Source organism: Halyomorpha halys, unplaced genomic scaffold, assembly GCF_000696795.3.
Source record: "Halyomorpha halys isolate HHAL.00 unplaced genomic scaffold, Hhal_1.1 Scaffold624.1, whole genome shotgun sequence".
In the NCBI taxonomy this organism is placed as follows: Eukaryota; Metazoa; Arthropoda; class Insecta; order Hemiptera; family Pentatomidae; genus Halyomorpha; species Halyomorpha halys.
The window spans coordinates 368,163-394,800 of NW_027106861.1; the positions used below are offsets into that span (position 1 = coordinate 368,163).

A 26,638-nucleotide genomic window follows, 5' to 3' on the forward strand; every position below is an offset into this window, starting at 1 on the left:
TCTCCAGCTTGTACTTACCTTGCAGGAATAACGAGGCATTTTAAGCAGAAAGAAGCAAGTATAGCTTTCAGGTAAGAAATGATCAGGGGGAGAATACTTGTCCAAAACCTACAATGAAATACAGTAAATAAAGCGATTAACTATAAATTAATGAATTTCTTTTAAAATTCATGAGACAGGATAAATAATAAAATATAATTCTATAATTGAAAGACAAAATTTATTTATATATACATACAAACATATAAATTCCACTTATAATTAAAATACATGAAGTATTTTAATAAATTTTGCAGAAATGTGTATAAAATAATAATACTAAACCAACACATTTTTGTGTGGATGAAGGATTATTAAAATCTAAAATTGGATTGTTGTTCAAAGTTAGATTTAAGAGTTCACATACATGCTTCACTAGGATTGTTAGGGTCTGAAGATGCATGTGTACATTTCATTTTCAAAAATCTCAACAAAAAAGTTTTAAGCAGCAGAAATTCATACCTACTGTGTATAGCGGTAATTCCATCTACCACACTGTACACATAATTAACAATCCCACAGATCTCTGTTATGTTATGCACAACTATTTCTTTGATAGACTTGGTGGTAAGATTTATTTTCTACTAAGATACTCTTTTAACAGTAAATTTTGTTATGAACATTTAATTGAAAGGATAAAGCTTTGAACAGTACTGACAGATTAGAATCAGCTCCTTCATTTATTTTTCTCTCCCAAAACTCAGGTTTAATATGCATAAAATAATAAGTATGCTGCATCAATGGACACAAAGAACAATAAATTTTTATTCATAATCTAGATAAAGTTAAAACAGCATATAACTGTTCTACTTCAAATCAAGGGTGAATGACTGCTACTTTAAAAGCCTGGATTTAACAATTTCCACTGATAAAACCAACTTTAGCTGTTGTCCATTATTGAATTCTGATGGGTGCTAATAATATTTACCTATCAACTTATAAAAAAAAAAAAAAAGAAGTAATGAATTAATTTACCTGTAAAACGAAATCCCGACCCCTAAAGTCAGCAATAGTCCGAGGAAGTCTGGTTCTTCCCCAGACAAATCTAAGAAAGAGAGATCTTTCCTGGTTCGAAAACTCTTCCATCACCTCCCAAAACCACTGAACTAAGGGAGCGGATTCCTCAATACCTAAACGCAATTTAACATTATAACATGATAACTTAAAAAAAGTAATTTATTAATAGACAAATTTCACCTTTATAAGTAGCAACAGACTTCAGTAGATTTAATGGAATATCTGGTGAACCACAAACCATAGTTTCTAACTCATATCCACTAAATAAGGATAGAAGTGGTACTGGGATAACCTTCGCCATACCCTCTCTCACAGATTGAACTTGCTCATCAAATTCATGGAGTCTGTAATAGTACAACAAGAGTGAAACACCATTGAATAATTGATAATTTAGGTAAAATGGTTTATAATTCACCTGTAATTGAGAGCTAAGCGTATGTATTCATGCTTATTAGCTTGGGTTATTTTTCTGTAGCAAGAAGACAATGGAACATCGACTCCTGCAGATGATGGAATCGAGAAAGGCATATCCAGAGTATTCAATTCTTTATCATCACTACCCATATCTCTTATGCAGAGTAATCCTATCATATAAGAAAATATGAACAAATTTCAATTAATATAGGTTAAACAATCGATGATACCAATACCTGGTTATAGTGTAGGATTTTGATTTGTGTATAAAAATAGTATGAATAATAATAATACTGCATACCAGGAATATAATCTCTATCAATTTCTGTGAGGTCAGCGAGAGTAAGGGGCATCCCAGCCAATTGTTTCCAGACAGGTTCTGCAAGATTCAAACTAAGAGGACTACCAGTCCGTATTGCAATCCCCATTAGCATACCTATAATATTAACAAATATATAATATTAAAATATATATTTATAAGACATAAAAATTAAAAAAAAAAAAAAGAAAGTTACCAAGAAAATTAAACATGCTCATATGTAATGTTGATTTAGCATGTGGATTAAGAAGAAAGCAATCACGGTTGGTACCCGTTTCATCCCTTCCATTTGGAGTAGGGATTAAGAGGGGAAGTGATCCATTTTGAAGCTCATCACACATTTCAGCTATACTTTCACTATAACCACCACCGCAGTCATCAACACTTTCACCTGTTAAAGGAAAATCTCATGAGCACAATGTTTAGCATGAAAAAGATTTTCATCACATAATACATGCAGAGAACCAATACAAATACTAATTATTACGTTACCTTTGTATTTTAATAAATAAAAATTATTTTATTTAACACAGATGTCTGAAAAAGAATTCTTATAACTAAAATAATATGTAATACAAATACTCAGTTTCTTGTTATGTTTTTTTAATGGAGTTCCAGTTCCTATAGGTTAATAAAATTGTAATACATTTATACCTTTCAATTTAATATTATGATAATTTTTGTATTATAAACCAGTAAAATATTAGTAAACATCTATTTTATTGCATAGATCTTTAGATCTAGGATACTAGAACATTTTGAACTAATGCTTACCAACAAATTTAACTTTCCAAATTCGATGAGGTAAAAATAAGGATTCTTGAGTAAGAGATGATCTTTTCGAAAGCATTTGTCCAAAAACAGATTTCATACCATCAGGGCCTGCTAAGCCACCTTTCGCTCTCGCTCTTTTTACTTGAATTCTATTCAATTCAACAACAGGACCATGTGGTCGATCCCTAACCATTGTGCTCTGAACCACCTGGAAACAGTAATAACGTTCAGTATTAAGTACATATTTAATGAAAAATAGAATAATAATTAAAATTATTATTATCAGTAATAAGATGTCACATGAACTGTCACTTTTGTGACAGTTGCTAAACAGGATTAACAACAACTTTCTCATTTTTGGGGACAAAATGGAATATGTTATTTACTTCATAAGAAACATTTAATAATTTATTGTTCTGTAGTACGCAACCTGTGATGAAACACTGTGTTTCATCTAAGCTAAAAAATAAGATGAAAGTATGTAGAATAATAAAGTAAAAACTTAATAATTTGAAACAATTGACATCTTAAACTATTTTCAACAGTAATAGAAGTAATAATGATCAAACAGTAATAAAACTTTAAAGGCAAAAATATAGTATACATGCATATCTCTATACCAATAAAAGTAAGAGAGCTATCATGATTACCTGAGTTTCTCTATCTATTTTAAGTCAGCATTATACCTTTCTAAATGTAGCTTCTTTTGTGGAGTACACTAATATTGAGCGCAAAGAATTCAGGCTTATTTCTCCATTTAAAGGCAACATTGAAACAATAGGGCAGAGGAGATCTGAAGCATGGTGTAAAATCACTAATCTGTTCCTCAGAAGGTTGGGCGAGAAGTCACGTAATAGATCATACTCCATTGGAACCTTAGAGGGGACTCTGCTACTGGATAGTGGTTTATCTGTACTCCATGCAAGGGTATGAGCAGAGCCGCATGCAACACGAGTTATTTTTTTACCCTGTAAATTAACATTTATTAAAAACACGAGTGCCACAAAATATAAACACATATTATTAAAACAACAGAAAAAAAACTATAAATTTTCATTTAAATGGCAGTAAAAGTTGAATAGCTATCATAAGATAATAAGGGTGATCACAGCGAGGATTAATATTCATTAAAGATGAACCCACAGAGTAAATCTCCATCTCAAAAAGGCTAGATTAGGCAAGCAAATAAAGTTCCATTGCTATTTGGATTACATAAGATGTTAAAATAAAAAAATTTAATCTAATTTACTGAATATTAATTTTATGAATTTATTAATGATATCAAAGGTGGTATAATTCCTAACGAATATATTCCTGCAGTTGATAAAGGTATTCAAGAGCAGGAATATAAATGTTATGAATTTATTAATGATATATTAAACAAATAGATATGGGTTGGCTAAAATTGTAATGCTTCATAGAATCTTAACTTTCAATTTTTGTTTAAAAAGGTTATTTAAAAAACCTGAAGATATTTTCAAAAGGGGTTATATCAAGGGTTCAACACTATGTAGGGCACTCAACTACTCCCCACTTCTTGTAAATCTTTAACCTTTTTTTTGTTTAAATATTTATAACTTTTTCAAATATTAAATAAAATAATGATTTTTGACAAGAATACTCTTTATTTCTGCTGATAACCCAAAGTTGTTCAGAAAGTAAATTCTCTAATCTGGAAGGCCCCCGTAGTTTACAGTGCCTGGAGCCTCACTTCATTGTTTCAGGAAGGCTGCCACTTAATCTAACAAGGATAATTCAGTGACTAATCAAATAAATATTTCAGAAAATGGTACTTGAGGTTTCCGAGATATTACATAGGGCTTCAATATTAACCAATGTGGTAGCAACTAATACCATATAATTTGTCTGTTAAACGACATGTAGTCACTTTTTCATACTTCCCACCTGTTTAACCTAAATGTTCTGAATGCATTTTGTTACCTCAACTGAAATTAAATTAATTGTCAAATATATGAAACCATATGGGTTAAATGAAGTACTTGTATATCAGAAACAGCTAACCTGCAATGCAACTAGGAGACGTGGTTTTTGAATAGCATTAATAGTGCCATCGCCTAGCTGCCCTTCATCATTATCACCCCAGGTAAAAACTTCTCCTTGATCACTGCAGGCGACACAATGTAAAGATCCTAGATACATGAAAACAAAGTATAACTAAAATAAGAAGAGAAATAACAAGAACTTACAATTAAAATGTAATTATATAACTTGACCACTTTTTAAAATATTAAATCTCTAATACAATAAATTCAATGTGAATTATTATTATATTCAATTTAATTATCCAATGCAATGGATCTCAAACTGGGTACCACAGCAAGGGTGCCATGAACGTATGCCAGAGATGTCGCAGGCGAATGGTAGGGCACTGTGGCAATAATATTTAATTTTTATAATGATTTTACAATTTAGAATTAGAATCCATTTATAAAAAATGGCAAAATCGTCATCTCCTTGTCTATGCTACGTTCAACAAGTGCAGGTCATTTAGGCTTAGGAATTAATATATAATTTAGAAATGTTCAGTGTATTATTGCTACTGAACTCAAGAACCTTCAAGGGCTGGAGTGGTACTTTTTATTTATTTATTTTTTGTACTAAAGCATCTATTATTTGTCTATATGATAACCTATTACAATTATTATATTATATAAAAAGTGCCTTTGATATTTGTGTTTTAATAAATATTCTAGTATTTAATTTGCAATGTTTATTTTAAATTAAGGTACGTAATTGTTGGAAGAAGATAGTTGATTGTATGAAGTAGATTGTAGGAAGATAGTCCATGTGGTGGTCAATAAAGGTATCAAAATAATAAAAAAAACTATTTATTGCTAACCAACGTTTCGCCCCACCTTGCAGGACTTCATCAGGGCTGTCAGATTATAACACAATGGACAACACCAGTTGTTTTTTTTACAATTACAGATTTTACAATTTCATCAACTTGAAAAACAAAACAAGAAAGTTTTCTGTCAGGCAAATTATGTTGAGTTATCTAAAACTTACTTTTAAATTCAAAATATTGCTCTAATTTCTACAAAAGCAAACCTTATGAATAACAAATGGAGATTTGAACTACTATATAGTACATAATAAAATTTAAACACAAATTTTTAATAACGATTTGTTTGACAAGTGTTGGACCAATAAATCTTTTATAATAATCCCACACTCTCACAGAAAAGTTTAATTATTTGATTATAGTTAAAGTCAAATAATAAGATATTTTAAAAACAAAATTTTATTGTTACTTTACTATTTCACTGTTTATTAAGCATAAATAAATGTACAATTATTCATGCATAGTAAATATTAACCAATTAATAACAGGCTTAAATAAACACGATTCCGTTTAATTCCGTTCAATAAAAAAATAAATAAATAAACAAAAAAAAGATAATTCAAAATTTCATGATGTTAAAAAATAGTTTAACTTATTACCTAAAGATAGCAGCACAAATCAGTAAAGGTAGAAAAAATAGTAATTCCAACAAAGTGTCATTTCCGAAGTCTAACTGAAAACAATTTATTTTATATTAGGATAATAGAAGGTCACAGGAGCTCAACTATTTAGATTGACCGAACCGCCATCCGAGCTCCTGTGAACATCTATTATCCTAATACAAAATACATTTTTTTCAGTTAAGACTTCGGGAAAGATTCTTTGGATGGTGCTGGCCTCTTGTGGTAAATGTTGGAACTACTAATTTTTTCTACCTTTCTTGATTTGTGCTGCTACCTGTAGGAAGTTAATTGAACTATTATTATAAATATTTTCAAGCTGAATTAAAACTTTGGAAATAGATGTTTGGATGCTGTTGGTCTCTAGCGGCGCTAACCAGAACTATTATTTTCTACCTTTCTTGATTTGTGCTGCTATCTTTATGTAATCAGTTAAACAATTCTTGAAATTTTGAATTACCATTTTATCATCTTTTTTTTTGTTTTATTGATCGGAATAAAAAATGGTGTATATTATTTCAATCGCGTAATTAATTGGTTAATATTTACTATGCATGAATAATTGCAAATTATTTAATGCTTTGATTAACTTAATAAACTATGAAATAGTAAAGTAACAATAATCATTATTTGACTTAAACTGTAATAAAATATGTAATTACAACTGTCTATGAATGTGTTGGATTGTTATAAAAAATCTGTTAGAAACTTCAAATAATGTAAGAATTTAATCCTAATATAAGTAATAAGTTGTAAATTAGTTTTGTTATGATAAATCAACCCCACACATAAATAGAGACAGACTTTTAATATTTTTTTAAGATGACATTTGTCCCATAAGATTTTATTATAAAAGGAGAAATAAATAAAGGAGAGCAATTTAGCAATTGAAAATATGATGTAAATAACTGTGAATAAAAGAATTTTGGAAGAAATTTTATAATAAAGTATTGTCATATAAGTATAGTATTATTTGATTTAGATTATTATTTCAGTGGTTCTGAACCATTGTTGAGTATTTTTTTTTTTAATAGTTATATTTAATTTTTAATATTTTCTATATAATAATCCTATATAAATATGTAAAACTCACTCACGACCTCCCTCCCCCCCGGGCATTTGTGAGGCCCATAAGCCAATGGGTGGCACTCACAAAAATAGGCGTGGGAGTGATGAGCCCACCCTAAGAAAACCTCGTCATGAGACGCATGATGTATTTCCTACGAACATCGCGCGAGGCCTTGGACCTCTATGGTCTGTCGCGCCAATAATAATATGCAACAGTTCCTAAACTTGATCTGGGGCACCCCAGGTTGCCCTAAGTGTATTCCCAGAGTGCCGCAAGTGAATGCCACTTTCTGAAGATATGAAAAAAAAAATAGCAAGTATAAGATGCATTCCAGCATTACTTGGCATTATTTTTTGTTTTCTTACATATTCAACCACTTAATTATTGAATTATTGTGCCATTTTTTTAGCTCGACAAGGTGCTTGGACTCTAAGTTTATTAGAACATCCAACCAATCATAAAATGTCTATAAATACTTCCATTTAGTAGGTGTAATTGTATTTAAAACTTAAAATATTCAAAAGAAAACAGTGATAAACTTATATAAAAATTAAATAACTAATTGAAGGTTAGAATACCAGTAGCTATGCAAATAATCTTTTTCCCTTGAAGAGCAGCCACTTTCTTTGGTCGTCTCACATGATCATCGGTGCCATGACCCAACCTATGATAATCTCCTTTTCCCCTACAGAAAAATGAAATAAAATTAATATCTTTTACCTAATGTTCCAATATTAAGAAGAAACTAGATGTGGCTCAAATTACCAGGTATAAACACTCCCTGAACGTGTAAGTGCAACTGAAAACTGTGAACCACATTCAACTTTAATAACACCAAGACCAGCAAGTGACTCAATCTTTAATGGAACCTGCAGCAAATAAAAATATATTATTTAATAATAGTATAATTTAAAAAAACTAGGCTCAAAACCAGTCAGTATTTAACTGAAGCATAGCAATTAAACATCTTAAGCAAGTGAAGGAAAGAAAAGATCAAACAATGAAGTCCACTATTACCTTGCAGCCATCTGATCCTCCTCGCCCTAGTTTTCCATAATCTCCATCACCCCAAGACCAAACACTATCATCTTCTGTAATGCAAAGAGTTTGAGCATCACCACTTCCACAAGCTACATCAAATACATGATAACCAAGGAGCGCTTCAACCTACCCAATAAAAATATACTCACTTTAAAAATAAACTTTACTTTAAGTAATAAAAACCTTATAAATAAATAATCAATTACTAATTTTGGTTTCAATTGATTTTCAGAGTCACCATGACCCAGTCGGCCATATCTTCCTTTTCCCCAGGTATATAGTTCCCCATTAGCTGTAATGGCTGCAGAATGGGCACCTCCACAAGCTATATCAATAACATTTTTACCATGCAAAGCTTCTATAACACAAGGCCTGTCACACATGCTGCAATGAGAAATTTTTATATGTTCAAAAATGTTTTTAAGTATATTAATATGAAAAATCATTTTATAATTATTTTTACTAATTCTAAATGTTTTTTGTGGTTCAATTTATTAAAAAGTGTTTGTTTGAAAATGTTTTATAATATTTATTTTTGAATTTGACACAAAAAATTGTTAAAACATGAAATAAATAAGTAATTAAAGTTCATGATACTGATACTATAATGAACACCTTTTATTTCCGTGTCCAAGCTGCCCATCTTCACCTTCACCCCAGGAATAAACTTCACCATCAGTTGATAGTGCCAAGCAATGCTTTCCTCCAGAATTAACTGCCACTTTTTTTATAAAAAAAGCTTGCAGTGTGTCAATTAGAGTTGGTGTAATCACGGTATCAGTTCCTCCAATACCCAATCTCCCTCCTGCTCCATAACCTGATTCATAATTCAAAGAATTATAAAATTTAATATAAATAAAACTAAACAATGAGAGTTTCATAACTTTTGTGAAATAAACATCAGTTTTGGTAACAAATGATGTATTTGTTTTGAAAACAAATGTTGCTCACTATATTTAAGAAATCAGGGAATCTTATGTTATGATACACTCTTATATTTCATGTATATTTATTAGTATAGAAGTTATATTCAATAATGTCAGAAACTAGATGACCATATGGAAAATTAAAAAAATTGTTGTATTTTGTGAGAATGAAAAATATCAGAAACATTAAACTTATAAAAATTGTTGTATTTTGTGATAATGAAAATTACCAGTAGCATAAACTTTTCCATCAGGAGTTACAGCCATCAGTGTTTGTTCACCACCAACAAGTTGAACGGGGTGAAGTGCTGAAAGTGATTCTGATATTGTAGGCAGGCGAACTTTGGCACCTTCTACTCCACCCAGCTGACCACGGTGGTTATGACCCCAACCATATATTGCACCACAACCTCCCCATGATAGTCTCCAATCATCACTTCTTCTGAAAAATATTTGTACATAGCCTAATAAAAAATAATAAACACAATTATGAGTAAGCATTTAGATATTTTTTCATTATTATTGAAATAGCTTTTAAATTTTTAAAGAAAATACACATTTATGATATCCCAATATTAATTTGTATGATAAAAATTTGTCTGGCTTTTGAAGTCAGAATTAAATGTCCCAAATAACGTACTTCATATATGCATTGTTTAGCATCTACTATTGTAGAATAATTCCATCACAAAGATAACCTTGCACATTATAAGAGACAAAATCTGTCACATAACAAAGGCATTATCATATTTTCCTTCACATTATCATAAAGGATATGGACAGTAATATGAGAAATGCCAGCATGTCTATTCCATAACATTTTACAAAAGAAAGAAAAAAGTTGTCTACTCAAGGAAAGTTACTTACATGAGTTATTTCAACAACATCTAGAAGGAAAACGGGACGAAAAAAATGACATAACATTTTAAACAAAGAAATACACGATCCTGATCATGAATGCTGTATCCAACAGAGTTACGAAGCTTTCTTGTTCTACTGTTGACATATAATACGATTTTAGTACTTAGCATTGATTAAAGAAAGCAAGGGCTATATTTTTCTTTCAATTAAAGCAGTTACTTTTCAAGTCATTCATTTGTATCATATTAACAAAACCATCAAATAAACCCATGAATTATGCCAAATTTATATTAGAAACTATTGGGGATCATGTACAACCACCTGTCACTGCATTGACCTCAGGTTAATATGGGTCTTGTGGCTTCTATATGGAAAAGTAAATACATTACTACGACAATTCAATAAAAAACAAACAAATAAATATTCATAAAAAAAATTAAATGATTATCTTTCAGACTAAATTTAAACTTGATATACCTATTAAGCCATAGTAATAACTGTTCATCATGTTCTTGCTTGAATATTTCATGATTTTCATGTTCCAAATTCAGTTCTTCATTTCGAGGAGTGAGTTCCAAAATTTTGTTTTGGACCTATAACACAATATTTAATACTTTTATTAAAAATTAAAATGAGCAGATGAGCTTTTATTGTATATCGACATATTTAAAACCTTAAAATCTTTTAATACTTATAAAATAAACAACTGAATACATTAAGTTTAACAAAATATTTGATTATCTAATGATTTATGTTTATTAGCAAAGGTACTCTAATTGTATCCTACTTCAGTTCAGGATCAGTGGTAAGTTTCCAAAATTCATATTATTGTCTCTATTCCGTACATGTTTTATTTTTATTGCAATAATTTATATTAACATCATATTTACATTAAAAACATGATTGTATTTCTTCTACACCGTGTACTATAAAAATGTTTCAAATAATTATTCCTCTAAGTGTACAGTGAATTCTTATGTATACATTTTCCAAAACTTATTTATAGTCTTCATGAATACCTACAGTATCGATATTAGTATATCCCTAATATGTGCAGTTTGATACATCAGTCAAGTAAACAATACACAGTATAATGTGTTTAAATTGTCTTCCATTATTGTTGTTATGGGTTACCAATACAGTGTTTTTTGTACAATTTGACTTGGGTTCTACTACAAAATGAAGCTAATAATATTAGAAATAGAACCACAATTAGCAGATACTACTAATAGAAATGGAGGTTCCCTATCACTAAACTATAAATGTTGTATTTCCCTGCATTGGCTTGGTAGTTGAAGTCACTATACTATCACACGATTGGTGATATGTATAGCATTAGTATATCCTTAATATGGCTCAATTTCCCCATGTTTGTTTTATTGATTCCAATTAATGCTTCAGTAACAAACAAAGCGGTATTTGTCGATCGCCAAGAAGCCAACACAATTAATTGCATATTCGCTTCTGGCCCTACAGCCCTGTTTTATTATCTGAGTACTAGGTGGCCTAGAAGCATCCATGGCACAAGAGTTCTTTGAAATAGTACATTATATTGGAAACACAAAACATCTTTCTTAATAAGGTTCTTTTAGGTAGGAGACCCAGGATATCGCTGAAGACATGGCTCATGACACCATTGCACCAGGAACCAGACAACTCTCCTGAAAAAAGATACAATGCGCAACCGAAGGCCACACGGCAGTAATAAGTAGTAGAAAGACCAATGGACATCTTAAAGGAAAATTTTTCAGGTTTAAATTACCTTCGATTGAGCCCTATACAATGCCAAATTGTCAAAAGCTGTACATTATATAATTTTGAAAGGCCTTGTACAGCGGAGGTTTTTGAGAGCTATTAAGACGGGGAATGGAATGTTTTCAGAAAATGAAGTGGTGGAACCAGTACCAATGACAGTAAGGCAACAAAATATTTTTAATTCAATGGTTTAAAAGTTCATTTATTATTTTAAAACTTAATAAAGAATTATTTTATTATGATGTTTTTTTTTTGTTTTTTTTATTTGTTTTTATATATATATTGATTTTATTTTGTTCTTTTATTTGTTACTCTACGGTTTTAAAGTTTCAATACTAAAAATTCATAAAAATATATATATATATATACAAAGTTCAAATCTTTACTTATAAGATTGAAAAGTTCAAAAATAATAAACAAATTGTGCATACAAAGAAATGATTCCAATTCATTGAAAATGAGAGCATAATAATCAGCTTTTTAAGGGCTAATGGACACTATGGATTGATTTATAGAATATTAAGGAATAACATTTTTATTAATTCTAACTCCATAACTTGAGGTACTTTTCCTATCATTGATGCCAAATATATAGTTGAAATCCACAAACAAAATCAAATTAAAAAAAAAATCACACGAATTATTTAAATTTTTTACCAATACATCAGTGACTAGGAGCAATGGCAACCAATGTCACTTTTTAGGAGTTCCTAGTTGATTTATTAAGTAACGTTGTTTTTCAAAGATTGAATTTTAACATACCAAAACACACAATGTTCTCAGAAACCTTATAATTTCAGACATTTGTACACATTGGTGATATTTTAAACCACCCCTTATTTCCTCACTGTTGATAATGACAGTAAACATCATGTAGCGTTCCGATATTTTGCTAATACTTTCAATTATACAACTTGTAAAGTGTACTTTGTATTATGAAACGAAATTGGACTAGATAAGTTTCAAGATTAACAGTATTAGTTTGTATTTTATTACGAAACAGGCCCCAGATAATACAAAGTGAAATGCGTGATGGACACAAATTATGTGGATCAAATGAAAATTAAAACTCTGGGAGTATCACTCATTCTACTCTGAAACTAAACATACAACAACCCTAATTGGGTTAATTTCAACATATTTTACATATTATGGGGGAAACGTTACATTTTCAGGTTCTAAGATCTCTCATTATCCTTCAATGTACTAGACGGACAATAACTTCTTTAGACTACAAAGGAAAATTTTCAATAATTTATGCATTGTATATTGATTGACTTAGAGTATGTTTTAGATTGTTTAGATACATACCTCTTGACAAAATTGCTGTGGCATAACATTCCTTCTGATTAAGGCTGAAGCAACTCTAACACCCATGCAATATCGCTTGAACCAAACCCATTTATGAATATCAGATGTACATGCTAAAGTATCTAGTCCTAAATCTGCTGCCAGAGCAACCAGTGACTGGAAAACAGGAAAGAGAAGACTATTTATGGATTTAAAAAAAAAAAAAAATTAAAAAAAACATTGAAACTAATAATGTTTAAAGATAAATTGATTGAAATTTTTACTTTGAAAAATGGACTGTACATAAGTTGTTTTCCACTTTTCACAGCTGGATCTTCATATTCATACTGCTTTATCAGAGCTATTGGCATAGTTTTAAGAAGGCAAGAAAGAGAAGTATCCATTGTGTCTGACTGGAGCATTGATGTTATATCAAGTAATTTTCCAAGGGGGGAACTGATAACATCATGTAACCTCTCCAGGCACCACATTCTTTCTTCAGCACCTAAAATGATAAAAGACATTCTACTTATTACAACTTTCAAGTTACTTCAGAAATAAATTGTGGTAAAGTGTTCAGACCTAAAGAACTAAGTTGGGCACAAGAAGCCAGAGCAGCTGCTAATCTTGTAATAAGATTGTGTTGAGCGGTGAAAGAAAGGCAGGGTTCTAAAAGGCACATGACGACCTCAACAGAAGGTTTACTTAAGACATTTCTATCACATCCTAATTGATTCTGCAGAAGCACCACAGGATAAACAGTAAATCTCCAGCCCCATCCATTCACGGAACTGTCACTGGAAAACTTCCATCTCAACTCATCACCTAAACATCATTAATTTTAAAGAATAGAAAATTTAAAATAATCTTGTTTTATAAAGTTAAAGGCTTACCTTGAACAATGACAGGACAGCACCAGTCAGACCATTCTCTTCCTGATTTAACAGCCAAGGTCTTCCCAGATGGGTCCATAATTACTAAAGGATCGTGCCTTCGCTCAGTGGAACATTGCCTATCGAATTCCACTAAAAGTTCTTCAGCACCTAATATATATAAAACAATAAATAAATTCACACAGACATGGTACTTTATTAATAAAGGTTATACATTTTTTATCAAACCTGGTATTTTAACTGTTCCACAAAGGCAGACATCATCTATGTACGGATGACTACTTTCTTGAACTATAGGCATTGGGACAGAAATTAAATTATTGTTGTTTAAAGCTACATCTTCCAGTTCTGTCACACATAACTCAAGCAACATACTTGCAGCTGAGTTTTGATTTTTTGCAATTCCTGTTAATACAAGTTTTGATTATAATTATTTGGTACAAATTTCATTTTCCTTAAAATGCTATTGGTAAATAATTAAATGCCAGTTTAAATACCTATTAAAACAGATGTCAAAGTCTCTTTAGCATTATCTCCTGCTCTATTTACAATGGCAAGTTTTAACAAATCCACAAGCATGCGCGCTTCATTTAGACCAAGCAGAGCAGTAAAGTCATCAGATGTACTATTTTCAGTCCCGTTTGTATCTGATATCCCTAGCATCTAAAACAATGGTCAATATTAATATAAATAGAAAATCAACAAAACTATATTGAACACACTTTTAAACTTCTTCAAATGATATGAAAAGAAATGAATTGATCTCCTATTTAGGAAATATATAACTAATATTAGATTTTATCATATAAAAAGTGTACATGGGAATAACATAAGTATTTGATGACCACATTCAAATATGCTTCGATAGTTTCAATACTTTTCTTATAGCACTGTATTTATTCTCATTTAATATTGCACTAGTTTTTTTCAATCAATTTTTCATAACCACCTTTACAATAGAAAGAGAAAATATATACTAAAATAATAATGATATTTATTTCATTTTACCATATTAGGTGTCAGCTGTGGATTGCATTTAATGGTAGCTGCAATAATGCTCATGGCACTAGCTGACATTCTGGAAGTGCGTGATGAAACACTAGTAGAACTGGTCGTTAGGGACGGGAATGCTTGTAATGGACTTTCAGCACTTTCAGGCGACCACTTATTAATCTGAAAGATTTATTCAATATGCTTAAACAATAATTTCCATATATTATAGCATAATACTACTACCATTTCAAGAAAGAGACTATATACCAAAGAGGCAGCAGCTTCGGCTTCAGAAGCGGGAGCCTCACCTCCGCCCTGGGCGATTTCTATGTTATTATGACCATGTAAAAAAGAAATTGTACTATCCTCAAGTCCATCATCTAAAACATTCCAATACATTTTCTTGTTATATCACAACCCAACAAGTAAAGTAAATATCTATGCATTTTCCTTTTCACAAAACTCCAGGATTGATGACAAAAAATTTATCAATGCATATTTTTTTTCCTTTAAGAAATATTTCCTTTCAGTAGCTAAGATGGTTAACATATTTCCCAGTATATTAAGAATGTATTTATAGGTATTTTTACTTCATGTAATAAACCAGGAAATAATTTTTCTAGAAGAAAAGCATATTGTAAATCCTATAGCCAGATTCAATATAACAAATAACTAGAAAAATTTTCTTTTACCAACCGATATATAGAACAGTCTACATGGCTAATTAATTAGAAACATAATTAATAATAATTATATTAACAATAGAAATCACCAGCAAGAATTGGCTCTTGGGCTTTAGTATGGTTTTGAAGAGCTGCTACAACAGTATCTCTGGCATAGAGAATTCTCAAACCATTTAGAATATGCTGAAGAGCATTTTGCTTTGCAACATTAGAATCCAGAGATAAAATATTATGAGCTAAAGAGTCTCTTTGATATCCTGCACTTCCACAATTTGTTCCCTCTTTTGAAGTCTCTTGATCACCAAAACCTAGAAATAAAAAAATAGGTGTGAACAACAATCTTAACATTGCTTAATTTTTTCTTTTACAAGATTCGTGTATACTCACCGAGGAGGCTGGTTCCAAGAGCATCTTTGGTTTTGGCAAATAAAACTGGCTCGTGGGACACTGGAGGTTTCGGATCTGGGGCAACCCAGGCAACAGAATGTGAAGAACCACATGCTACTCTATTAACTTTCACATCGCCAAATCCATGCACTAAACTTGGTTTTCTGTTTACTAAAGTTGTTCCATTTCCCTGCTGACCATGATCATTATCACCCCAGCTATATACCTAAAATTTAAAGAAATAAAAACTATTATAGAGTTACTTTTCAAATTATGTTAGAAATTTCATGTTATCAAGAGATAGATATATTGATTTTGAAAATAATGATTTTTACTTTCAGTTACCAATAAATGTAATAATATAAGAGTATAAATGTAAAATATAGCAAGAGTATGGCAATCATGAAAAATTTCCAATTTGAGTTTTCAACAGAAATACACATTTTTAGGTTTCCTGAATCAAAACAACCAAATTCCATAAAGTGGTCTGTGTGTACTTGAACAGCACAGCTCAAAAACTAAAAGTCATGCAAAACTGACAATACATTAAAGTGTGTATATGTCTGAGAAGTCACAACTTTTTCAATAAAATCAACTGACCAGATCTTTGATGACAGACACATTTTTTTTATTTTTCCAATAATGTCAGCAATTTTCACTAAGGAGTTGAACTATCCCCTGATATAAATAGTTTAATCACTATTTGAATTTTTCTTTGACTGCACCCGGACCATCTTCCTTTTATAATTTTCATTAAACTTGGTCTATCAAGGTAAAATTTATATTGGTTAGATCTTATTCTAATTGAAATTTTATGATATGACTTATATAAGGAATGTTTCAAAATGGCTCCCTCTAAAATAGTTTTATTTTAAATAATTAAATTGGGCTAACATCAAACTAGTGGACACCAGTATGATTTTTTCCATTCCACCAGTTAAATAAATGCTTTTTTGTTCTCATAGTTGTTATGATGACCACAGTTTAGCCATAATGGGGGTGATCGTTTTAGTATTATATCTGTATGTAAAACAAACAGCTCAATTGATTTTCAAGTTTAATGGCTCGAATTGTTCAAGGAGATCCTGCAAATGTTTAAAAAAAATATGAAAAATGATTTTACTAAATTTCAGATATTCTCGACTTTTTGATAGTTCCATATAAATTTAATTTAAAAAAACAACTGACAATGGAACTAATTCTATCTGTTCTTAAGGATGAAATGTACTAACAAGCAAGGATTAATTTCAACTTAAAGCAAAGTAGTAAGTAAAAGTTGTATGATATATACATCTACCTCACCATATTTGTTCATATAAACTATTTTACTTAGAAAATGAGTAATGTTTAGAGTCCATTTTATAAACTAATTCATTTATTTTCATATTTTTACAGATTTAATAAAAACACTGGACATGTATGATAATGATAAATTTAAGTGATATAATTGTTTAAAAAATGTAGCAAGATAGTACAAGGATGAAATTATATTGTAAAAATCTGATGTGGTGCGTGTATCACACAACTTTCACTCACCATCCAATTTTGAGTTTAAATTAATCTTTGCTTGTTTCAGAACAAATATAAAAACATAACAGATAGAAATATAAAAACATAACAGTTAACTAAAATTTAGATTGTGTTCTTAAACATTTATTAAATGCTAAATTGTTAATGAATCAATATTGAAAATACTAAAAATGATTTTATGGGATTAGTCATCCTGTCAACTGAATAATTCAACGATTTAAATGCAATAAATAAGTTATGAGCAATATTGGTAATAACCTTAATTATCAGGCAATCATATATAACATTTATGAATGGAGATATACGATCAATATACTAAAATATACTTAAAAGCTACTTAACAATTAGTAAGCAACATTACTATTACTAACAGTGCCAGAATCAGTTACAGCTAAGCAGTGTAGAGCACCAACTGCAACATCAATTACTTTTTCCCCTTTAAGTCCTTCCACGAGAGTTGGCTTTCTTACATGCTGATCTGATCCAATGCCTAAACGATAATAATCACCTTTTCCCCACGTCCAAACCTAAAAAATTATGATTTTAAGTACAATAAAAAAACAATTTCAATCATGAAATAGCTCTACGATGTACATATACAGCTGAACTAGAATACCATATACTTGAATTAACAATTAGCTCGAATTTTGTCTAGATCCCTTGGATTCCATATACGAATAACGCCAAAACTTCAAATTTATTTTAGATTTTTTCACCCCAATGTATTTAATAAAAACTGCTGTTTATAAAAACAAAAAAAAGTAAGTAAAATCTTAATTTTTTTTTAATAGAATCTTTTTATTTTTCTTTATTTAACATTATTAGCAAAATTTGAAGTTATTTTTTCTGGAAATTTCTTTCAAGTTGGTAATTAAAGTTTAATTTTTTCATTAATAATTTCAAGATTAATAGTGTTTCATAATGAAGTGCAAATTATTGACCGTAGATTAATATGAGGAGATGATCAGGGGTGAGGAGGAGGGAAGGATCAGCAAAAAAAATACACAAACAAAACTTATTTTTTGTGCCAACATTTCGACCTGAATTTCAGGGCTGAAAAAAAAAACATAACTAAAATAAAATAAATATACGAATACATAAAAAAGTTATTGAAGATAAATCTCATTATACTGACCTGTCCAGTTTTTGTAAGTGCAAGTGAAAATTGAGCGCCACATTCAATATGGATTACACCAAGCCCATTCAAACGTTCAACATTTTGTGGTAGATCGCAACCCTCGCTCCCTCCTCTTCCTAATTTTCCAAAATCGCCATCACCCCATGAGAAAACTAGTCCTTCACTGGAAAGAGCTAAGGTTTGAGCATCACGGCTACCACAGGCTACTTTAATAATATGGTGACCTGCAAGCGCTTTGACCTGGGGAAAAAGTATGTATTACTAATCTCTTAATATTATATATTCATAAATGTTAAAAGATAGAGCAAAATTTTTGTCTTATTTAAATGGAATATTTTAAATAAGGTTCTTAAAAACTAGCCAAATTATGAATCCAACTTATATTAGTTTGGTACCATTCTTTTCAGAATTCATTCAGCTTTAATTTACCAACAATAAAATTTTAATAACTCAGAAATTTTTATTGCTCATAGTCTATTGTGAGCCTAAACCCAATGCTGGGTTATTGGCTGAGAGTGGGTAAAAAGACATCCTGATGCCATTCCTACACTAACTTGTTTTACCAAGTTCTTAATATAATAGGTAATTAAACAATTAATAATATTTCTGGTCAAAAAGTTTATTTTATTGCTTCAGAGCTGCACTATGCTTGGCAAGCTGGTCAATGTGAGTATAGAAGGATAATGTTGAAACCATTAATGAGTACATTAGATAGATTCTTTCAACATCAGTTTACGTTTGATCAGCGTAATCATAGATTATTGCCTGAAACATCCATTATATAAAATGGTGCAAATAAGCTGGCAAGTGTAAAAGATCACACAAAAAATTTAAAATCCTATACTGTAACAATCCCTGGAGGGCCCTTTTGAGTTCAGTTCTGATTTACTATTTATCAACTAGCAGTTATACAGGGTAATATGGTGAGCACCAAGTTTTCGTCCAATCCAATGAAACTCTGGAGTTTTTGCCTAAGCCTTATAGAGGTAGAAATTAGGAGCCCAATGCGTCACCCTCTGAGCTTTTTTATTCCTATTTCTATAGAGGCTTCTAAGGAATCCACAAATAACGCAAATTTTATAGGCAATAACTACAAAGTTCTGAGACACGACTCGCTTAGTAACCTAAGGCTATGTCCTCACTTTCAAATATAAATAATACAGTTAAGTATCCTTATTGAACATTTGAGGTTCAGTAAGGAAATTCATTGAACTTCAAATGTTCAATAAGAATAGATATTTAACTGTAGTAGATATATTTGATTTTTCCTCAGTTCGACCAGATCAGTTAGGAAATAGTCTAAGCTTTTTCATAAGATGGTTGCTGTAATAAAGAGGGATTTGGTAGAAAAATTGAGGAGTTGTAAGAATAGCCAGAAATTAGGAACAAAACATAAAATACCTCTAAGCCTAGTTCATTAGGATTACTAACCAATTTCGGCTTCAGCTGAGTTTGAAAATCCCCATGACCGAGCCTGCCATACTCACCAAGCCCCCATGTATAAAGTTCACCATTCGAAGTAATTGCAGCAGAATGAGAACTTCCACATGCAATATCTCGAATTCTTTTTGACTTCAAAGTTTCAATCATTCGAGGCTTTTCAAGACTTTGGGTGTTACCATGTCCCAAGTTGCCATCGCTGCCTTCACCCCATGAAAACACCTAAGAAAAATTAGTAAGAATCTTTTTTATAATTTTTTTTATTTAGAAAGAATGATTTAATTTGTGTATTCTTATAAAGAACAAATGTATACCTTGCCATCAATAGTAAGGGCTAATGCATGCTTTCCTCCAGAATGAACAGCAACTTTCTTGACTACATATTGACTAAGAGTAGTAAGCTGTCGTGGCATAGAAACATTATTTGTGTGTCCAAGTCCCAACCGTCCATTTGTGCTTTCACCACATGCAAACACCTGATAAAATAAACATAAAAAATTACCCATTTTTAATTATAGCAATCAAGATTTCTTTAATAACAAACAATTCAATCTATGAGTTAACATATAAAATTATCAATTTTTAATTTTAATAATTGAATTTTTATTTTATTTTATTTATAAAATAATGATTTAACAACCTCCAACAATAATAATAAAACAAATAAAAAATAGGAAGGAATTATTTTCACCAAGTAATCATCTCATCTTTAAGCTAAGGAATTTAGTTCGAACTATAGAGTGATTTTGTTGAACTGAATGCTTCATTCTCATTCATCTTTGCTACTGCTCCTCAGGCAGGCCAATGTCCATGCCCCTTTACAGTAAAAGCCAAGACCTGAATAACTTCACTCTCTAGATAGACTGTCAGTTCAACATTCTTACTAACATTTGAATGATCTCATAAGTACCAGAATGCTATTTTGAAATATAATTCAAAGAAATAATCAGTTAAAGGCAAGCTTACATTATCATACATACCTTCCCTTCATAGGTCACAATGAACAATGATTTTGAGCCTCCAGCAATATAGATTGGTTTTAAAGCTGACAATGTTTCTGAAAAAACGGGATATTTTATTTTTGAACCTTTTAATCCACCAAGTTGATCTTTATCATTCAGACCCCAAACGAACACTTTAAAAGCACAATTGCCACTGCATGGATATATCCTGTTAAGTTCCTAAAAAAGATAAAATTTTTATCGAAATATGCATAAAATTAACATAGATAACTCATTATAAAAAAGTTGCAAGGAAACTTACACGTATTTCACTACAGTCACTTGCAAGGAATGAAACTGCAGAAGGCAACTCACTAAACATTGGTTTTCTTCTCCCACTAATAAACAGGTTGTGTATTTTACAGTCAATACCACCATTCCAACATAATTTTATGGCTATTTCCAAACATGAATAGTACTGCAATAAACATTTTTAATTTACACAATGCTACTTAGTTTGAAAAAAAAAAAAATTCTGCTTATTATAAAATGAATTCCTATACTAAATAATTCAACAACACTATCCAAATTATAGTCTCAAAACATTTATTTCATTCACAGTATAAATTGTGGTAAAAGAAAAATAATTTGACTGGTTTTTATGGTTTTGACTTATTAGGTGTTTATTGTATTTTTGACATATTAGATGTAAATATTTTGACCTGGGCAGAATGGCCTGTATGGAGTTTTTTAAAAGGGTTAAATGATATGTCTCTGAGTAAATTAAGATTGTCCCTGAAGATGGCCGAATTGGCCGAAACGTTGGACGTGTGAATGAAATAAATGTTTTGAGACTATAATTTGGATAGTGTTGTTGAATTATTTAGTAAAAAATTGCCAGTCTCAAGAAAGAAATTTAAAGATTATAAATGAATTCCTATTTAAAATGGCTCCTCAAATTTAATTTAAGGGCTATATGAGTGGCCAATATGGTACTTTAATATACATTTACATATAACATACCATTTATAGAAGAAATAAGGAAAGTAAAAATTACAAAGTAGCTTTTAAAATGGTGATTTAGCAGTTCATAAATAGAATATTTTTTTGAATCCAAAAAATAATTTTTCTGAAAACATCATTTCCTTCTGAAAAGGGAGTATAGTCCTGAGAAATGGATGTTCCATCATTCAGTTAAAAAGTTATTCAGAAATTAAAAGTACAATATTTATAACTAATTAGAAAGATGAACTTTTACCCAGCAGAAATAAATATAGGTAAAGGAAATTATGAAAAATGCTAACCACAGTTTCACCTATTCAACATCATAAATTATTTAGATAGGTAAGAATCTAAAGAAACTTGAAATTAAATCAATCAACCAGATAAAATCATATTAATTTGAAATACACTCTAAACATTGAGTGTATTTCAGATTAATATGATGCAAAAGCGAGAATAAATGGCAGAGGTATGCAAGTATATATGAAAGATCATATGCATACTATTTTTATTTTGTTTGAAATAATTCATGGAGTTACGTCATAACTTAACCTTAAAATATACTTTCCTTTGGAGATAATAGCCTTCTCCTAAATAAAATACAACTAAGTTGTTTCTAATGAAATTAACATTAATATGATAAGAATAACTTTATTACCTCCTTCATATCACTCAGCAAAGTCACAACAGTATCACTATTTTTTATGTAGATGGTTGAAAGTTCTTGAAGCGATACATAATTTGCTCCACCGCTAACAACTACTAAAGAAGGCATGTAACTACTATCTCCAGGATCTACTCTCATTCTTAGAGAATGTATCAATATATCTGGTTGCATATCCAAACGAATCCAGTGCTAATGAAAAGAATTGTGAAACAAATGACATAACTTATGTTTATATAAATATTCAGACATGAGAATTAAAAAAAAAAAAAATATAATACCTTTCCCTGAGGACCAGAACTTTGCCAAAAATTGTCACCATGTGGATCAAAAAGGTTTAATGCTGAGGATTCCTTACTTGATACAGAAAAAGAATGTATACATTGAACCCAGTCTTCTATAATATCAGGATCGCTTGGCAAAAATTCCTGACGAATGTAACGACCAGGTCTCCCAGCAAACACAGCTGCACTTCCTAATAATGTGATAATACCATTTATAAAATGTTAATCAAATCATTATGTTGAGATATTATAAATTTGATGTAAATGATTTATTTACCTGGTTCAGTAATTCTATTGAAGCAATGCCTATGACCTTTTTGGGTATAAAAACAGTTTTCACAGTAATTAAAATTTTCGCATGCTTTGCATTTGAACCTAGGACCTGTGATTGGACTCAAGTTACAACCACTGCAAGAGACATCTACGTGGCAAGACGGAACAACTTCCATCTCCGATATTAGCCCAGTCCAATTACTCTGTTCAGGAAAATTAACAGTTACCCTCCGACCACTATAACTGATCCCTAAAATGATATATGATTATATAATTATGTTTGATAAAAAAAAAGTCCTAACATATCAGCTCCACAACATACCACACAAAAGAAGCTAATATTCTAGAATATTAACAATAAAACTAAAAGTAATAATACATATAATAATAATAATTAATAATTAGTTATATCTAGTTCGTATTAGAGGTATATAGTAAAATACTAAATCATATAACAGTAAATTAATGATTCAAATAGAAAAAGGAATATGATGTACCTGTTACAACACCAATGCTGTTGTGATCAATATAACCCCATTTAAATTTGGGAACAGTAACAGATGGACGAACTCTTACTTTATCTCCTATTTTAATTGGTGGTGGTGGAACAACATTAGAAGAAAAACCAAGCAATTCTACATAAATAAACCGCACCCAATAAAGTCCTCCTTTGCCTTGCCAATCAACCTAAAACAATTTTTAAACTTTTATTACTATGATTTAACAAGTTAGATTATTTCTATTTAATTAAATAAATGTTTCAAATTATTACTTTCAAATAGTTAATCTTTTTAGACAAATCACTCTTTTCCCCTAATAAGTATTAAGTATAATCTATGTAAATAGTAACAATATAAAATGTTATTTTGAGGATCATTCTGGGATGACCAGTGACTAAAAAATATATCTGTTTAGTAGTCTCAGAGAAAAGCAAGATCTGGTTTTTCTTTTTAATTATTTTTTTTTTTTCCGCTTTAGTATACCGATTCCAAAACACTTTATATTTTTCCTCTATCTTCATAAATGGTCAAAATGTGATAATAACCTCTAATCGACTAGAAATGAAATAACGAATGGTAATGTGGAGTTTCGAGGATCATCATGGAGAAATCTGTAAATATCGTGTCCAATCTCACATAAAATGGAAGCAGTAGTTTTGGAGAAAAGCTGGAAATGTCCAAATGACAGATTTATTTTTATTTGACTTTTAAATTCTGTATATGTAGAAATGTAAACATGTCAAATTTTGAAGGAGATAAAATTCTTTTTTTCTTATTCAATTACAAAATTTTATCACTGAAACTAATAAATTGAAATTACACTTCAGTAAATAATAAATTAAACTGTTACATGTGACATGTCCATCAACAGGATCTAAAAAGGTGGTAAATAGGGGATCTTCAACCGAACCAAAGGAGGTATTAGGTACTATTCTGCCAATGCCTGACATATCATTACTTCCTATATTGTAAGGTTATTTACTCATCAAAAACTAATTGTTGAGAGACGCACGAGCTAATGCAACTTATACAATACCAGGAAAAGAGGAACAAAAGAATTTTCCGGCAAGATGTGATTATTTTAAAATATTTGTATTAATAATATCACATTGGATAAAATTAAGCAAGCTCTAAGAATCGGTTCTTTTTAATGCAAACAAACTTGTTTAGGAAATGATACTTGAGCAATTATTACAATGAACAGATTTACATTATTACAATGAACAGATTTCATTGTATCTACCTAAATATTGCAAGTAAAAAATATATGAGATAACTTGTGTTTAGCATCCTGAGAAAGAATGCTAGAGCTATGAGTGGGCAAACCTGTTAATAAACTTAATTTTAGAAGAATTTTGACTTCATAGAGTTATCAAGGCAATATGCTCCTGCTTCTCAAACCAATGATTAAATCACTTGGTGATGTCCCCAATTTATAAAAAAAAAAAAAAAAAATAGAACACTGAGTATAAAACCTGTAAGTTCAAGTCATGCAGGCCTTCATGATCCACTTTAACTACACGTCCAACATCATTTTCAACGACATCTTCATATGATTTACAACATCTAACAAACATTCCAGGAGCAACGTTATCCCTCACATACATCGCATATTCATCATTACTCAAAAAATCACTTCTCTTGTTATATTGTGTAACCACATTTTGCAGCTAAAAACAGAAGAAAGAAAATTTATAATATTAAAAAAAAATATTATTATCATTAAGACAGAAATATATACCAGTGAACTCTTTATTTTCTAATCTGTTATAATGTTAACATTAACAGATTTTACTTTCACTTACCTACATACAGAATATATAGTAAGGGAAAGTATTATGATTGTGCAAAATGCCGAATTTGAGTTTTCCACGGAAATACACATTTTTGTTAAAATGTTAGGTTGAAAACACAAGTAGTAATATAGACACATTATATAAAAAACAAAGAAAAAATAATATTTAACATTTCTAGAAAGTCGAAGAAGGTAGTGAGGAATGATGAAAACCACATAAATAAAGGACCTGTGTTAACATTAATTTGACTGGTAGACACCGTTTTTCCATTACTGTCATGTCAGGATAGTTATTAAATAATCTCACTTAACCTATATTTAAGCCTTTCAGTAGACAGGATGACCATATCTATAAAATCATTCTTAATATTTTCAATATTCATTCAATAACAATTCCTGTTACTTAGAGTTATAATTCATTTATTATTTTATCAATTGGGGAGAGTTAGCAAAATAGGATATGTATTTTTAATACATACCTACACTGAAACATTAGATGCTAATACAAATGTATACCCAAATTTATACCTCATCAGCAGCTGATATACATTCCTCAGATAAAGAATCTCGGTCTGAAAGGGCATCAAAGGAAGAAATAGATGCAGACCTAGATATAGCTTCATCGGGATGCTCGAGAAGCCAGGCGATGACCCGGTCAATATTTATGCCTGATTCACCTGGAGTTCCTAATAAAATGATGAATTGTGAACGTTAAAGGTACTTCATAATTTTATCAAAATAAATTAGTTTATTCCAAACAATAACTACCTAGAAATTTAATGGCAGCTTCAATAGTTTTTTTTGAAAATCCCATTTCTATAAGTTGAGTGAAAAGGGGAGAAGATGCTGCAGAAGAATATATGGCAGAGGTTTGTGTAACAACTGGTGCTGTAGGAATTTTGCATACTTTACTTTCGGATTCATGCATCACAAAGGCTTGGGTAGCTAAGTACTGACTAACACAAATGGCTGCTTCCTAAAAAATATATATATACTTTAAAAACAAAGTATGTTTTTGTACATTCAAAATTTAAAAAATAATCTTTTTATAAATTTAAAAAAAGGAAAAAGGAATAAGATATGACACGCTTGGATTGCTGTAAAAGACTGGCTTTATTAGGTTC

General features: G+C 30.3%; 1 protein-coding gene across 2 annotated transcripts in view; it reads right to left on the reverse strand.

Annotated features, from left to right (window-relative positions):
* HERC2 (E3 ubiquitin-protein ligase HERC2) overlaps positions 1-26,638 on the reverse strand; it is a 63,462-nt gene that overhangs the window by 1,506 nt on the left and 35,318 nt on the right. The window contains exons 43-81 of one of the 2 annotated variants that reach the window (XM_014427130.2): positions 26,283-26,490; positions 26,043-26,200; positions 25,195-25,389; positions 23,717-23,906; positions 23,224-23,469; positions 22,944-23,137; positions 22,657-22,854; positions 21,319-21,474; positions 21,036-21,236; positions 20,370-20,531; positions 20,047-20,277; positions 18,613-18,855; positions 17,849-18,004; positions 15,948-16,173; positions 15,650-15,868; positions 15,145-15,257; positions 14,893-15,057; positions 14,382-14,547; positions 14,113-14,289; positions 13,885-14,034; positions 13,574-13,816; positions 13,276-13,496; positions 13,013-13,168; positions 10,424-10,539; positions 9,316-9,524; positions 8,775-8,976; positions 8,366-8,543; positions 8,136-8,285; positions 7,884-7,987; positions 7,697-7,803; positions 4,586-4,713; positions 3,250-3,531; positions 2,564-2,771; positions 1,986-2,180; positions 1,772-1,906; positions 1,472-1,640; positions 1,237-1,400; positions 1,015-1,169; positions 19-108 (exon numbers count right to left, since the gene is read on the reverse strand). In XM_014427130.2, the coding sequence (XP_014282616.1) occupies positions 19-108; positions 1,015-1,169; positions 1,237-1,400; positions 1,472-1,640; positions 1,772-1,906; positions 1,986-2,180; positions 2,564-2,771; positions 3,250-3,531; positions 4,586-4,713; positions 7,697-7,803; positions 7,884-7,987; positions 8,136-8,285; positions 8,366-8,543; positions 8,775-8,976; positions 9,316-9,524; positions 10,424-10,539; positions 13,013-13,168; positions 13,276-13,496; positions 13,574-13,816; positions 13,885-14,034; positions 14,113-14,289; positions 14,382-14,547; positions 14,893-15,057; positions 15,145-15,257; positions 15,650-15,868; positions 15,948-16,173; positions 17,849-18,004; positions 18,613-18,855; positions 20,047-20,277; positions 20,370-20,531; positions 21,036-21,236; positions 21,319-21,474; positions 22,657-22,854; positions 22,944-23,137; positions 23,224-23,469; positions 23,717-23,906; positions 25,195-25,389; positions 26,043-26,200; positions 26,283-26,490 (6,966 nt within the window). Of the gene's footprint in view, positions 1-18; positions 109-1,014; positions 1,170-1,236; positions 1,401-1,471; positions 1,641-1,771; positions 1,907-1,985; positions 2,181-2,563; positions 2,772-3,249; positions 3,532-4,585; positions 4,714-7,696; positions 7,804-7,883; positions 7,988-8,135; positions 8,286-8,365; positions 8,544-8,774; positions 8,977-9,315; positions 9,528-10,423; positions 10,540-13,012; positions 13,169-13,275; positions 13,497-13,573; positions 13,817-13,884; positions 14,035-14,112; positions 14,290-14,381; positions 14,548-14,892; positions 15,058-15,144; positions 15,258-15,649; positions 15,869-15,947; positions 16,174-17,848; positions 18,005-18,612; positions 18,856-20,046; positions 20,278-20,369; positions 20,532-21,035; positions 21,237-21,318; positions 21,475-22,656; positions 22,855-22,943; positions 23,138-23,223; positions 23,470-23,716; positions 23,907-25,194; positions 25,390-26,042; positions 26,201-26,282; positions 26,491-26,638 lie in introns of both variants that reach the window. The other variant, XM_014427129.2, reaches the window with a different exon arrangement.